This window comes from Caretta caretta, chromosome 6 (assembly GCF_965140235.1).
Source record: "Caretta caretta isolate rCarCar2 chromosome 6, rCarCar1.hap1, whole genome shotgun sequence".
NCBI lineage: Eukaryota > Metazoa > Chordata > Testudines > Cheloniidae > Caretta > Caretta caretta.
Genome location: NC_134211.1, coordinates 50,670,419 through 50,683,675, shown reverse-complemented (window position 1 = coordinate 50,683,675; position 13,257 = coordinate 50,670,419). Strand labels below are relative to the sequence as shown.

Sequence of the window (13,257 nt, the reverse complement as noted above, 5' to 3'; positions counted from 1 at the left end):
GGCAGTGTGCTGACCAGTAAATTACATTTTTATTTTATCTCCAGTTTTAATAATCTAAGTGTATTAGCAACATAAGGAAGGAAATTTGCTTTTTAAAAACATGAGGTGCAACTAGCAACATTCCTTTAAGCCTTCCATGTCCAATGGGACTGTCACGGCTGCTACTCTGAAACCTGTCTTTCTTTTAAAAGTTTGAAACATAGCAGCAGCTCACTGTAAATCACAAGCTGGTGTGAAAGCTGCCAGTCATCAGTTGACATCCTTTGTTCAATAGCTGACAGACACTTGAAGAACCTCATTAACATCCATAATGGAAGCTTTCATCCATATCACACCTTCAAGTCTCTCAGGTTTGCTGTTCATACACGTAAATATACAGTAAGGATCTATTCTCCTTGTTACAGTCTGAAGTAATAATTTCCTACATTTATACAGCACCTCTCCTCAGGAGGATACCACATCAACTGAAATGACTCAGCTCCTCCTTGGCAAATTTGTTCTATCAATTATTTTTTAGTCCTTCCTATTTAAGAACCTTCTATCCTCCAAGAAGAACTTTTCTAAGGGAAGACTGAGGTTAAATATCGGGAGGAGAAATATTCCTAACCATGAGGTCTGTTAGACTGTGGAATGTTAGTCTCTCGGGAGAAACTGAGGAAATCCCAATCATATGAGTCAATTGAGATTAGACTGGGCAAAACCCTGGAGGATATACTGTAGGAAAAGAAATTCTGCATTGACCAGAGACCATATGGAGGGATGAATTTGATGATTCAGTAGGGCTCTTCCACGTCTGAGTCTCAGATTTCTTGTTTATTACTGTTCTTCTATGAAATTCCTTAGGGGTCTATGGCATTGAGGCAGCATCCCACTAGTTGTTTCTACCAGGCTCCAGGTCATTTCCTGTGCCCCTCCATGCTGTGGTATATTTCCTGAAGGGTAATAACTGAATGCCACCCAGTAACCTCTTTTATGAGTCTGACAGTAATATAACTGGGCCCCTATATGGACTTTCCCAGCGTAAATCTCCCCCCCCCAGGCTACATTTGATAGATTTCTACACAGATAATTGTTTTACGAGCCTGCAGATGATTGCCTTGCTTTTTGATATAGTCTGAAATATCCCATAATACAGCAGATCATAAAATGTCCTACCGTCCTGATTCTTGTAACTCTCTGTTTAGTTGGGCTCCTGGAAGTCTGCTGGCTTGCAAGCAGAGGAAGGAGCAGGGAGTACTGCTGTTAGTCTCCTTGTCATTGTTAACAGCAAGCAAGATAAAACCATGTAATAAATAATACTTGCCATTGATATGATCAGCAGCAGCTTTTAGCTCCAAATTGCAGCCAAATTCATGCTCTCAGCCCTTCCTGGGTGTAAATGAGAACATAATTTAGCCTACTTTTATATAACAAATTGCAAGTGGTAGTGGGGCCTGATTTTGAACTCCCATGGTTGTAAATCAGGAATATCTTCATTGATGTGAATAGTTACTCTGCTGTACAACTGGAGGGAAAGGAGAATAAAACCACTGATGTCAATCCACATTCATCCATAATGTATGTCACATGATTTTGCATTGCAACAATACAAAACCTTTTGACACCAGTGTAAATTCTGTATAATTTTAACAAATCAAAGGAAACAATTGGTTTCTCTTATCAGGAAAAAAATTAAATGCTGCTTAAAACTTCTAGGAGTGTGAAGGTGACCCAGCCAAACTGAGGGAAATTGACTAACTGCAGTCATTTAAACAAATACAGTGAATAGGTTCCCACCTCAACTCCAAAAAAATCGTACACATAAGAAAAAAATCACACAGGCAGCTTTGAAACATGGTTTATTAATGCACTTTCCCCCACAGCAGGACACAAGGAGGAAGCTAGCAAGACAGGCCCATTAAAAAATTATTACTCCTACAACTGAAATTTACAGATATGCAGAAATAAACCATACTTCTTTTGTGCTACATTTGAGATACCAGTGTAAAATGTATTCACTCCTTCCTCTATTATGTGCTACATTAATGCTATTAGTGTGTTAATACCACTTTAGCTAAGTGCCTGTCTGTCCTTACTTTCAGGGGATTTTGCAAGAGCTCAGCAGTGGAATGAATAGGCTTTTTTTGGGGGGAAGGGGGTTTGTTTTGTTGTAAAATGGAGCACATTTTGAGATAAAATCACTCAGCCACTTTTGAATTACTGGTGGAATGTGAGGGGGGAGAAAAAAAGACAAGCAATAAGCTGAATCATTTCAAATCTAACCTCTAGCTAATAAAAACCTCTAGTTACTAAAATAAAATGTCAGCCTCATGGTTGATCCCAGTTATGGTCTTCTGTGCTGCTGGAACTCAAAAGTCACAATCAATTGAACATCAGGATGTGCTGGGTCCATTTCACAGCACAGGGTCCGCTTAACTGCACCTGCAACACAATCCCGCATCTATGCCTGCTCCTTCTAAGTGCTGGAGCATACACACCCTTCTTGTCTGTCCTGCTGCACTGAAGTTCTGCACGTTGCAGAAGAGCAGACTCCGTTCTGGGGAACATCTTGATCAGAATACTCTCTGTTGTGACAATGAGATTATTTCATTGGATCTGGATGGAGAGGTTTGTCACTTTGAGGAATGCTTCGAAAAATCTAAAGTGAAAATGCATCATTCAATTGATAATAATACTTTGCCTTTCTATAGCACCTTCTATTTGAGGGTCTCTAAGTGCTTTGGAAATGTTAATGAATTAATTCATACAACATCTTAGTATGACAATCCCCATTTTACAGATGGGAAAACTGTGGCAGAGAGAGGTTAAGTGACACGCACACGATCAGATACTACACTGAGAGGCACAGTATAAAAACCTAACTAGAATAGGTCACACAGAAAGTCTGAAACAAAGCTGGGGTTTAGCAATCTGGATCTCCTGAGTCCCAGACCCATGCTCTCAGCACTAGGCAATGCTCCCTGCTCACAGCGTAACAGGCAGAATACTAAGCAGTAAGACACATCTTCTAAAAAGCCCTCGCCTCTATCTTGCACCTAGCAGAGACCAGCAGCAGAGCATTCTTTTTGCCAAAATATAAAAGGTATGCTAGATATATTTAACCTGTTCCTACACAGTTAAGTGGTAAAGAGAGCTGAAATTTGTAGAGTTCTAAAAGCTTCTGCCGTGTGCAAGCTTTCACACTGCGCTCTGCCAACCTGTCTCAATTCTGACATGGAGAGGCCAACTGCAGGAGGGAAAGCGGGGAGAGATGTGCCTGGTTGTCTGCATTTCATTTCCCATATTCACTGTGGCCCAAATGTTTTGCTCGACAACAACAAAAAATGAAAACGAGTCTATTCTCCCCTCCAATGTAGATCTATTGGCAAGTGAATAATGCAAATCAATTTTGATAGTAAAACATGCAAAAGTTTGAATTCCACTGTTGCCCCATTCTGAAGTTTCCTGAAAAATGGGATTTCTGGGTTGTGAAATGCTCCAGAATAAAATGAACAAAGAGGCAGCAGTAGTTTTTGTGATGGGGACACCTCTCCACTGGGAACCAAACAGAGACACTAATTCCTTTCAACGAGGCCATTCACAAGGTCACAGCTTTTGAGGCTTTGTCTACATGGGGATTTCAGCCACTGGGGTAGCTGCACTGAGGCAAAACCCTTGCATAGACTGAGAAACCTGCTATATGCTGTGTATCAAATTGGTACAATTTACCCCATCCTGAAACCAAGGTAAACTGCACCAGTACAAATTGCTTTGCCTGTCTACGATAAGTAATTCCATCAGTGCAGCTACACCAGTGGCTAGCAGTTGATGGTTGTAACCAGGACAAATTCCCAGCATAGACAAAACCTCAGTTGTTACAGCCCTGAGCTGCATTAAAACTAGTGACCTCAAGGTAAAAAGTTTTATAGGTCATTACCAATCCTAAGTGTCATTCAGACCCACAGCAGGAGCTGCTTATTATAAAGTCTATGCGATTATTGCCAGAGCTTCACAGCATTCAATCCAGAGCACAAGGCTCTGAAGGAGCAGTTAAATTTTATGCTGTGGTTGCAAAGTAAGCAGGAATGACATACAAGAGGGGATTAAGTCTTAATATGATCTCACATCCAAGCTAGTCCTAGACCACCTACCATGGCAGTGAGCAAATTCTAAATGCCATTATCATAAAAAAACCCTCAAAGGAAAATAAACCACAAAACTATTAAGGGTGTGATGTAAACTACTGAATCAAAACATAACTCTATGTTTAGCACTGGGCCTAAGTTACTGGCAAGATCTTCAAAGGGGATGACCTGACCTTAAACGGTCAAAGGAACTGTGTCCATTTCTGCCAGCTCTTGTGCCAGGGATATGCTCTAGAGGTGGCAGGCACATTTGTCCACCTAATCTCAGTCTGGCTCCGTTCACTCAGTGGGCAGCCTATTCAATTCAATGAGATTCTGATGCTCACTGCACTGCGAGGGCTCAGTGATGACTCACTTTCCCTTACAAGTCTGACTGTAATACCCTCACCCTAAAGTCCATGAGTAAACCCATCTCTGCTTGAAAAGAATCTAGTACCGGACTCTCCACTCACACTGGTGTAAATTGAGGGTAACTCCATTTATGTCAATGGAGTTAAGCCCGATGGAGAATTATGCCCTTAGACTCCAGTTAGAGGAGACTTTGGGGGAAGGAATTCTGAAGATAATCAGACAGGAGGGTTCTGAGATAAGGGATTAAAGGAGGTCCATTTCACATTCTGAAATCTTCTACAGCTGAGCCACAGCTGTCAGGCAGTAGTGAGGGGGGTGGGGGGGTCCATCCAGCTCTGATGACCGGAAAACCAGCTACTAAATTTAGGATAGCCAGTGACTGGCCAGAAAAATAGGTATTTTCAAACTACCTTTTCCTACCAGTTATATGTAACAATTGACAGTTGATTAAGGCCCCAGTGCAGCAAACCAAATAAGCCCACAAGCATGCAAGTAGTTACATTGACTTCAGTGGGACTGCTAAGTGCTCAAAGTTAAGTACATGCTTAAGCGTTTTGCTGAACTAGGGCCTAAAATCCCCAGGCCTTATTCTAAACTCATTTACACGAGTGTGATTCTTTTGACGTCCAGTTAAATTATTTCTAAGCTACAGCAGTGTATGATCAGAATCAAAAAGCCCAGTGGCATATAATTATTTAGCTACACATAGAAATTATTTCAAACTCCCTGGTTAAGTCTTCTGGTCATTGTTCACCAAAAACAAGAAGGGCCTGAGTCGCTGCTCTCACTGGTGAAAATCAGGAGTAACTCCATGGGAGAAAAAGGAGCTAAACTGGTGTAAATGAGAAGAGAACTGGGCACCAAAAAGTTTAAAAGTTGTTCACCTCTTTGTTCTGGTTAGAGACAGTCAAACATCAGACAGTATATAAAGTTGAGAAGGAATGCAAAGAATGTAGCAGACCAAGAATTTACAAGTGACTATTCTGCCTTAAAGAAACTGAACAGAAGAGTTAAACATAGCCTTAATCTTCCTTAATTTGATGCTAATTCAAAGCTTTTTCTAGCACAGAGACAGATGATCTTACTTCAGACAAATAAAATGCATTGAGGCTCTTAGTATTTTCCTGAAGCACATAAAGCACACAGTAAAGTGTCATAATCCAATCAAGCTGGTTTTCTATATCCTTATTGAATAAGCTCATTTCTTCCAGTTGCTTGCAGATTTATCTCTAGCATCATTAGCCTATAACTATCCCCATCTTCTAACATGCAACCTATATATAACTTAAGATAGTTACCAATCATCAAATAGAAAATCATGTTTCTTCTTGAAAGGTGTAATTATCTAGGGTCTGGTTTGAAAAACGTTGCAAAGAAGATATATTGCTCATTAGCAGTCAAAACTGAAGTTGTGCTGATACTTACAGAAATACTTACTAAACAGAAATGAAACCTTAGATATTTGTGGCACAGCAGTTTGCTCTTCACTGTGGTTTAAAATTTATGACAGTGGTTTATTATTTAGTTGTATTTTCATTAGGTGAACACAACTGAAACGTTGCATCTGAGTGAGCTACAAAGTAATGCTGACAAACAGTGCTAAAGAATTAAGAATGACACAGTCAAATTGTACATTGTCATGTAAATAGAAAAGGGACGCCACATGGGATTTTGTGCATTGTATTGAGAGATAAATGCTGAGAGCTATAAATACAAGTTAAATAAAGAGACTTGTCAGTTAAAGCAGTTGAGTGGAAGCTGCTGTTGGGGCAGCTGTAAGATTTAAAAAATATACTTGGTAAAGAGCACTACACATTGTAACTGTACCAAGTTTATTCATGTGTTTGTGAACCTGTTTTCTTGTCCTTACAAAAATTAAAAGAATAAACTGTCAAAGAAACCTGTTCAGCTGTGGGGTTTAGCCTGCATGAATTATTATTAACAGATATGAGACACCATCTCCTAGTATAAATGTGCGCATATGCAGTACTCATTGAATTCATGGGGGATTCAATGCTCCAAATAACGGTGAAAGCACCTACTTATCTGGCTACCATTCAGCACACTGAAGCATTGAATCAACCAAGATGTGCCTGTCCAGATGTGGAAGAGGTTGTATTCCTGTTTGATCGCATCACAGTTTGTATCTGGGGTTTAATTTGTCTGATTCCCAGCCCCAACTTTGGCCTTTACTTTGTGTCTTGACTGTCTATTATTGTATCAGTAATGCCGTTACAAGTTGTTTTTTGGTATAAACAAACAAACAAAAAAACCCAACTGACAGTTGTATGATTTTTCTTTTAGTTTGTACACCCAATCCCAAGAAATTTATGACACTCAGTGCAATGGAAATTTTCTAAATTATATTGTTTGTTGGACAAGTTTTCTGGTGCCGTGATTGGAGTTGGTCCCTAATTGTGAATACAGGATGAATAAAGTCAAACACAAAAGATAGAAAACTAGTATAGATAGAAAGCGGGCTGACACCAGAGAGGATGCTTTTGTTAAAGGAGCGCTTGAGCTTGCAGTAACAGGTTGGCGCACTATCTGAACATATGATGAGGTTGTCTACAACATAGTTGCACTGACTCAAGCAAGTTAATGTAAAGAAACTGATTTAGTTATTTCAGAGGAAGACTGGGGGTGAACACATTTCAGAATAAAAGTCACTAAAGTCCATTTAATTAAGGCTCAGAACAGGAACTGTTATTCCAAAACACGAATGTTCACATACCAACTTGCACTAAAATAAGTAAATCGGTTTTAGGAAAGGAAGAAAAAGGAAAGTTGGAAGGCCTGATTCTTCTCTTTCCTAACCTGCTGTAAATCAGGAGTAGTGCTAGTTTATTGAGCTCTATTTTTCTTTGGAAAAAACCTGAAGATTAAGTGTTCTTTTTAAATTCAAACCAAGTATTTGGAACAAAGAGGTAAAACATTAAGACCCTTTTACTGAAATATCAGTTTCTTTTGTATGTTACAGAAGAACTTATGAACATATATAATGTACAGAAAAGGCAGATTTTGTAAAATAAAAGTTTTCTTATAAAAAATAAAAAGTCAAAGTAAAGTGCATGAAACTGATTCCCCCCCAGTTGACTAATGTGTCCAAAGTCTTAGTACAATAACAATATTTAAAACCCTGGGATAATTTCTTTTCACCCATTAGTCAGTTATTTTAGCATTCAAACCAAATGACAGTGATTAGAAATAACAGACACTTATAACCCCATCAGATTAACCAGATGCTTCTGACAATAAAGATGACAAACTACTGGAATATTACTGGAATATTACTCTCTATATACTTTTCATTGACAAGATTAACAAACAGTTAATAGATCCATTCTGGATAGAGACACCAATAGGAAAAGAGTCCATGGATACGGCAGTTTTGCTAGTCAAGGGCTCCTGTACTGTACAATCAGTTTTTAGTTTATGAATGTCAGGTTTTAAAAAAATAAATGGTCATAACAAGAAAATCCATAAATGTACCTGCCTGCCTCCATTAGAAGAAAGGTAGTTGATACCAGCCAGTTAAGGACAATAGTTTTGTACACTGTCTTTTAAGTGGGCAGTTGTACTGAGTGAGTTAAGGGAAATACTTAAGAGACATGATTTTTTTTTTAAACTCTGGAAAGAGACCCAGTGTGGAACTAATACAAAGAGAGATAATAATACTGATAGCACTTTTCAACTTCAGAACGCTTTAGAAACATTAACTAATTACTCCTCACAAAAGCCCTGCCAGGCAGGCAGGTAAGTATTATCACCCACGCTTCACAGATGCAGTGAGCAGAGACAGATGTTTTAGGGTCCCTTCCCAGAGGCCAACAACAGTAATTCATGGGGCAGAGAATATTCAAACTAAATTGAGGCAACTAAAGCCATGTAGAGAGCCCAGTCCTATTCCCAGTGCCTCTCCTAAGTAGCTGAGTACATTTGACTCCCTGTGAGGTCAAAGGAGTGCAGAGGGGACTCCAGTGTCTCACAGGACTAGTCCTTTAAGCACCCAACTAAATGGACCATCAAAAAGGCTCCAGCAGCCAGAGATGAGGAAGCTGGGCCCTTTACACAACCACCACCAGGAGGTCCCAGTCCTGTACTCAGCCCACTAGCCTACACCTCCTTCCCATGAGGAAACTGGTTCCTGAATGAATTATTTCAGTCTCCTATTTAGAGAATCCCAGAAAATGTTACAACTGCAAAAAGGTTAGTAGGGAAAACCCTCTCCTCACCCTCGGGTTACATAAATACAAGACAGTAGAGACAAACTGATCACAGTGAAGTGGCCATGGCTTTGCAGTGCAAAATGTGCTTGTGAACAAAGTCTATCCTGCCCTGCAGCAGCTGCGCCTGCTGCTCGGACAGGAAGCCCAGCCGGCCGGAGAGGGGTTCGTGAGTCCGGTAGAGTCTCAGCAGCTCGGAGGCTGCGTTCTGCAGGCGGTGCAGCTCCCGCACCCGCTGGGCAGTGGCCTCCCGGAAGATGCACACGGAGCGGAGCAAGGGCTCGTTGTACTTGTCCCACATGGAGAGGAGCCTGTAGCCGTGCACCAGGCCCGCCTCGTTGTCTATGAAGACGAGGCCCCCGTTGGGTGCCCGGTGTAGGTTGCTGGTGGCCCGGTGCATCACCCTGGGGTCCCACTGCAGGCTGAAGAGGTTGCTGACCAGCCGGTCAAAGTTGGCCGTCAGATAGTCAAAGAGGATCAGGTCGGTCCACTGCACCAGCTCCACCAGCTGGGACTGGGTGAGGCCGCCCAGCTCCCCAGCCGCCAGAGGCTGCAGTCTCCTGCCCGACCCCGCCTCGGATCTCCAGGGCGCGGGGGCCACCACGTCGGTCAAGTTGTCCACCCACTGGGTGAGGCTGACCACCGCCCCCTCGGCCCAGTGCGAGCCCCGCAGCTCGTCCCGCACCTGCCCCCACTGCCTGCCGCGGGCTTCCACCAGGGCCAGGGCCATGGGCGGCAGGCGCTGCCGGATGCCCAGCAGCTCGGCCAGCTGGTAGGAGAGCGCCTCGCCCTGGATCTGCTCCGGGTTGATGCCGTAGCGGACGCAGGCGCGACTCCCGTCCGACAGCCGGGCCAGCCGGTTGGAGCTGCGGCCGCACCCGCCCCGCTCCAGAGAGGCCACGCGAGCCGCTCGGGCAGTCTCCAACCACGAGGCCGCCTGCTCGGGGTCGAAGCCCGGGGGCACCTGCTGCTCCAGCGCCTGGCTCCAGAAGATGCCCCCTTGCACCGCGGAGGCGGGGTCTGCGGGAGCCTCCCGGGCCGGCGGCTCCCTGGAACCAGGCTCCAAGTTCTGCCCCGGCCGGGGCTCCGGCTGCGAGCTTTGTCCGGGCCCCTCGCGGGGCTCCGCGGGCTGCTTCTGCCCCTCCAGGGGCTCGCCCCTGTCCCCGGCGGCCGGCAGCGTGAGCAGCGCTCGGAAAGTTTTCTGGGCGCCGCGGGACTCGCCCTGCCCCTCCGAGCGGCTGTCGGGAGCCGAATCTCCCGTGCCGCCGCGCCCCCAGCCCCGCTGCTCCTGGGGCTGCCTCCGGCCGGCTGTCCCCGCGGGGAAGCGCCGCTCCTGCTCCGCCGCCTGCTCCCGCTCCCGCTGCAAGCCGGTCCAGAGCCCCAGCAGCGAGCCCAGCACCAGGAGCCAGAGCGCGGCCAGCGAGCCCAGCCCGGCCCGGCCCGGCCGCTTCATCCTCCCGCCGCCGCTTCACTCGGCTGCTCCGGGACCTGGCGGCGGTGCAGCCCCGCCGCTCCCCGGCTCCGGGCGCCGCTCATTCATCGCCGCGCGGGGCGCCGGGACCCTCCAGCCCCGGGCTGAGACGCGGCAGCTGGGCGGGCGGAGGTGGTAGCCTGGGGCCGGCTAGGGGGTGTCGGGATCTCAGCTCCGGACCGGCCGCTCCGCCGGCAGCTTCGCCCGGTGTCTGCACCAAGAGCGACCCTCCAGCGATTGAAATTCACAGGCACCGACCGAGACCACGTGGGGAAGCGAGGGGCGGTGCGGGGACCCCCCCACCCCCAGCGCCCAGCATGGTCCTCCGCTTAAAGCGGCGATGCCTGAGCTCGGGTGGACCCACGCTTGGGGTGGAGTTGCCCGCAGGGGGCACCGGGGAAGGAGGCGATCCCGGCCAGCCACACAGAGCGCTGAGCCACGGCGGCCACTGGTAGCGGTACATCCACCGCAGCGTAGGGAGGAAACCGGCACCTCTCTGCAGATCACCAACACCGTCCCCCCCACGCCCCTTCCCTCCCCGGGAAGCACCAAGGATGCTGCACCTTTGGGCACAGGAGAGAGGGGGGGTCAAGCTGCTAAATTCATGCCTAAATTCCAGACGCCCCAAAGGCTGAGGAGGGGGGCGGGGTAGGGCACCGGATCTGATCTAGTTTACTAGATAGTTGCGGGCGGGGGGGGGGGAGTGCACTTGCAAAATGTGGGGCCAGGTTCAGATTTCAATCCCGCCGCGTTCAGGGGCAGCTGGATGGATGCGGGATTTTGCTTCAGGTCCAGTTCTTAGCACTTCATCCCTTAACGCACGTTGGTGACAGTGTGGAGGGGATGCCGGTGGTTTGATTAAATCACTATTTTATACCCAATGGATATTACTGTATCCGTTGTGCACTTCTGGGGTCCCCCACCTGCCTTCTACACACACTCCCTCAGTTCCCGCTCCTTATCGTCCTTTATTAATGGCAATCATTGCTTAGATTACATTTAGCGCTAAGCGCTTTCCAAACACAGGGCGGTACCGTTGCCTCTCCCCCACCACCGAAGCTAAAGAACAAAGACAGAAAAGTGAGACCATGCGCAAGCAGAAATCATGGTAGGCACATGACGAATTCCGTCGGGTTCATGCAGATCCTTCGTTTTGTCTGATCCTGCAAATTATTCTGCTCAGGCGGAACCCCCAGCACTAATGAACTCACTGAGGCTCTGTCCGTTCACCCCCACCCCCGATCATCTTGTATGATCCTGTATTTCCCTCTCTGTGGCATCCATCACTCATCTCTTCTCCCCGCAGAAATCCCCATTCTTAGTGCCGGCGCCCACAGATCAATGCAAAAATCACCTGTGGATCAGTGTTTTCTTTTTCTGCCAATTTTATTCCTTGCCCGGATCTCTCTATGAACTGGGGGTGTGGCTTTTAGAAACTGTCAAATGTTTGCCCAATGCCATTATCTGAAGAATATAAATGCTAAGGAGGAAGAGGAATTATTGGGGACAACCACCAAGACTAATGGGATGAAATTCAAGTCAGCCTACATTTTCTCTAGCAGGAAAATCTGCATGACAGTGAAGCTGTATTCAGTTGTGCACCACTTTAGACTCATAGACTCATAGACTATCAGAGTTGGAAGGGACCTTTAATCCATTTATTGCAGTTTAGTCAATCAAGCTATTCCTATATAATTAAACCCATTGCTTAACCCATCACTGATCATAACACTCTGACATTTGATATCTTACAGGATTTCCTGTGCCCCTCAATCCTGTGTACACAGACTGGTTTGTTATTGGTGAGTTGCTTATGCCCAGTGGGCTGTATCCACAGCTTTTTCTGGGTGAATTAGCTGAGTAGTGCAGGAATTCACATACTGGTTTGTTATCACTCATGAATACTGGGCTATGGGAATTTATTGGTTCTTCAAGAAAAAAGAATATTGGAACAATTTATGTAAAAATTACAGGACACAAAAAGTTATGGCCTTTAACTTCACTCTTGCAATGAAATTACTGTGGCCAGATCTCTGGATGCTGTCCCACTTGTGTGAAGTCACCCTGGTGCCCACATTGGGCTCATTGCTGGATCAGGGCCTTTATAAACAGATCAAATAAAAACAAGGTATTTTTAAGTGCTGAGCTTCTGCACTGGTGCTTTGAGGAGTATCTGATTTAACAGGAAGAGAAGATTTAATAGAATCTGATCTAATTTCACTGCTCAGCCTGTTCTGTATTAGTATCTACACTACTTTTTGCATGATACAATTGTTTCTTTGTGCCAGCATCTGTAGAAAGGATCATTTTAGATCTGGAAGAGATGTATTAAAATGTGTAAGTCTATTAAATGTCACGTTATTTACTTTGGCTAGTCATTTCTTTCAGTATTTAAATTTAAACTAAAACAAAGTTTTACAAGTCTGTGGACTTGGATATTATTTTATTTGGGCAAACAGTAATGAAGGTTTCCATCTTGTGGAGCAGAGTGGAATTTCCTGTAGCTGAAAGAATTAAAGGTAGCCTGCAAAGGATTTTTTTTCTTTATAATGGAATTTCCCCCCTTCTAGCTTTATTTATGATACATGAAGAAGATTGGGAAAGGGTGTTTTTTAAAAAATATTTTTTCTGTTTATGTTCTGATTTCTGATCTTAGTTTTAGTCATTGGCATTAAATCAATGTGACAAACCAAAAACAAAATCAAAAGTCCCATTCTGCTCAACTTTTCCTGGACTCTTGGGATGTCACATGGTCACTAGTTCTCCAGTCACTATAGTGACTATAAACAAGACTTGGATTTCAAATGGAAAGAAGAAGACAACTCTATGTTCTCCCCTGATTTGTTATTGGAAAAAACAACAAAACAAACAGAACTCCCCAAAGAAACAAAAACAATTTACAGACCTCATTTATGCATCATAAGATAAGCAAAGCACAAACTTATTTTGTTCCTTTTTGGATTTCATCTTTAAATTCAAACCTCACAGCTCCTTAGGGAAGCTCAGAGTGTTTACACTGAAGACCTAATACCTCTGCTTCATTTTACCAGATCTAGAATGATCCTTAGTGATGTGGCTAGCCATG

The 13,257-nt window shown here is 44.8% G+C and overlaps 1 protein-coding gene across 1 annotated transcript; it reads right to left on the bottom strand.

Annotated features, from left to right (window-relative positions):
• Positions 1–7,403: 7,403 nt before the first annotated feature.
• On the bottom strand, positions 7,404–10,485 carry FJX1 (four-jointed box kinase 1). The gene has a single exon (XM_048852370.2). The coding sequence runs from the start codon at positions 10,152–10,154 to the stop codon at positions 8,751–8,753; it is 1,404 nt and encodes a 467-aa protein (XP_048708327.1). The 5' UTR covers positions 10,155–10,485; the 3' UTR covers positions 7,404–8,750.
• Positions 10,486–13,257: the final 2,772 nt, after the last annotated feature.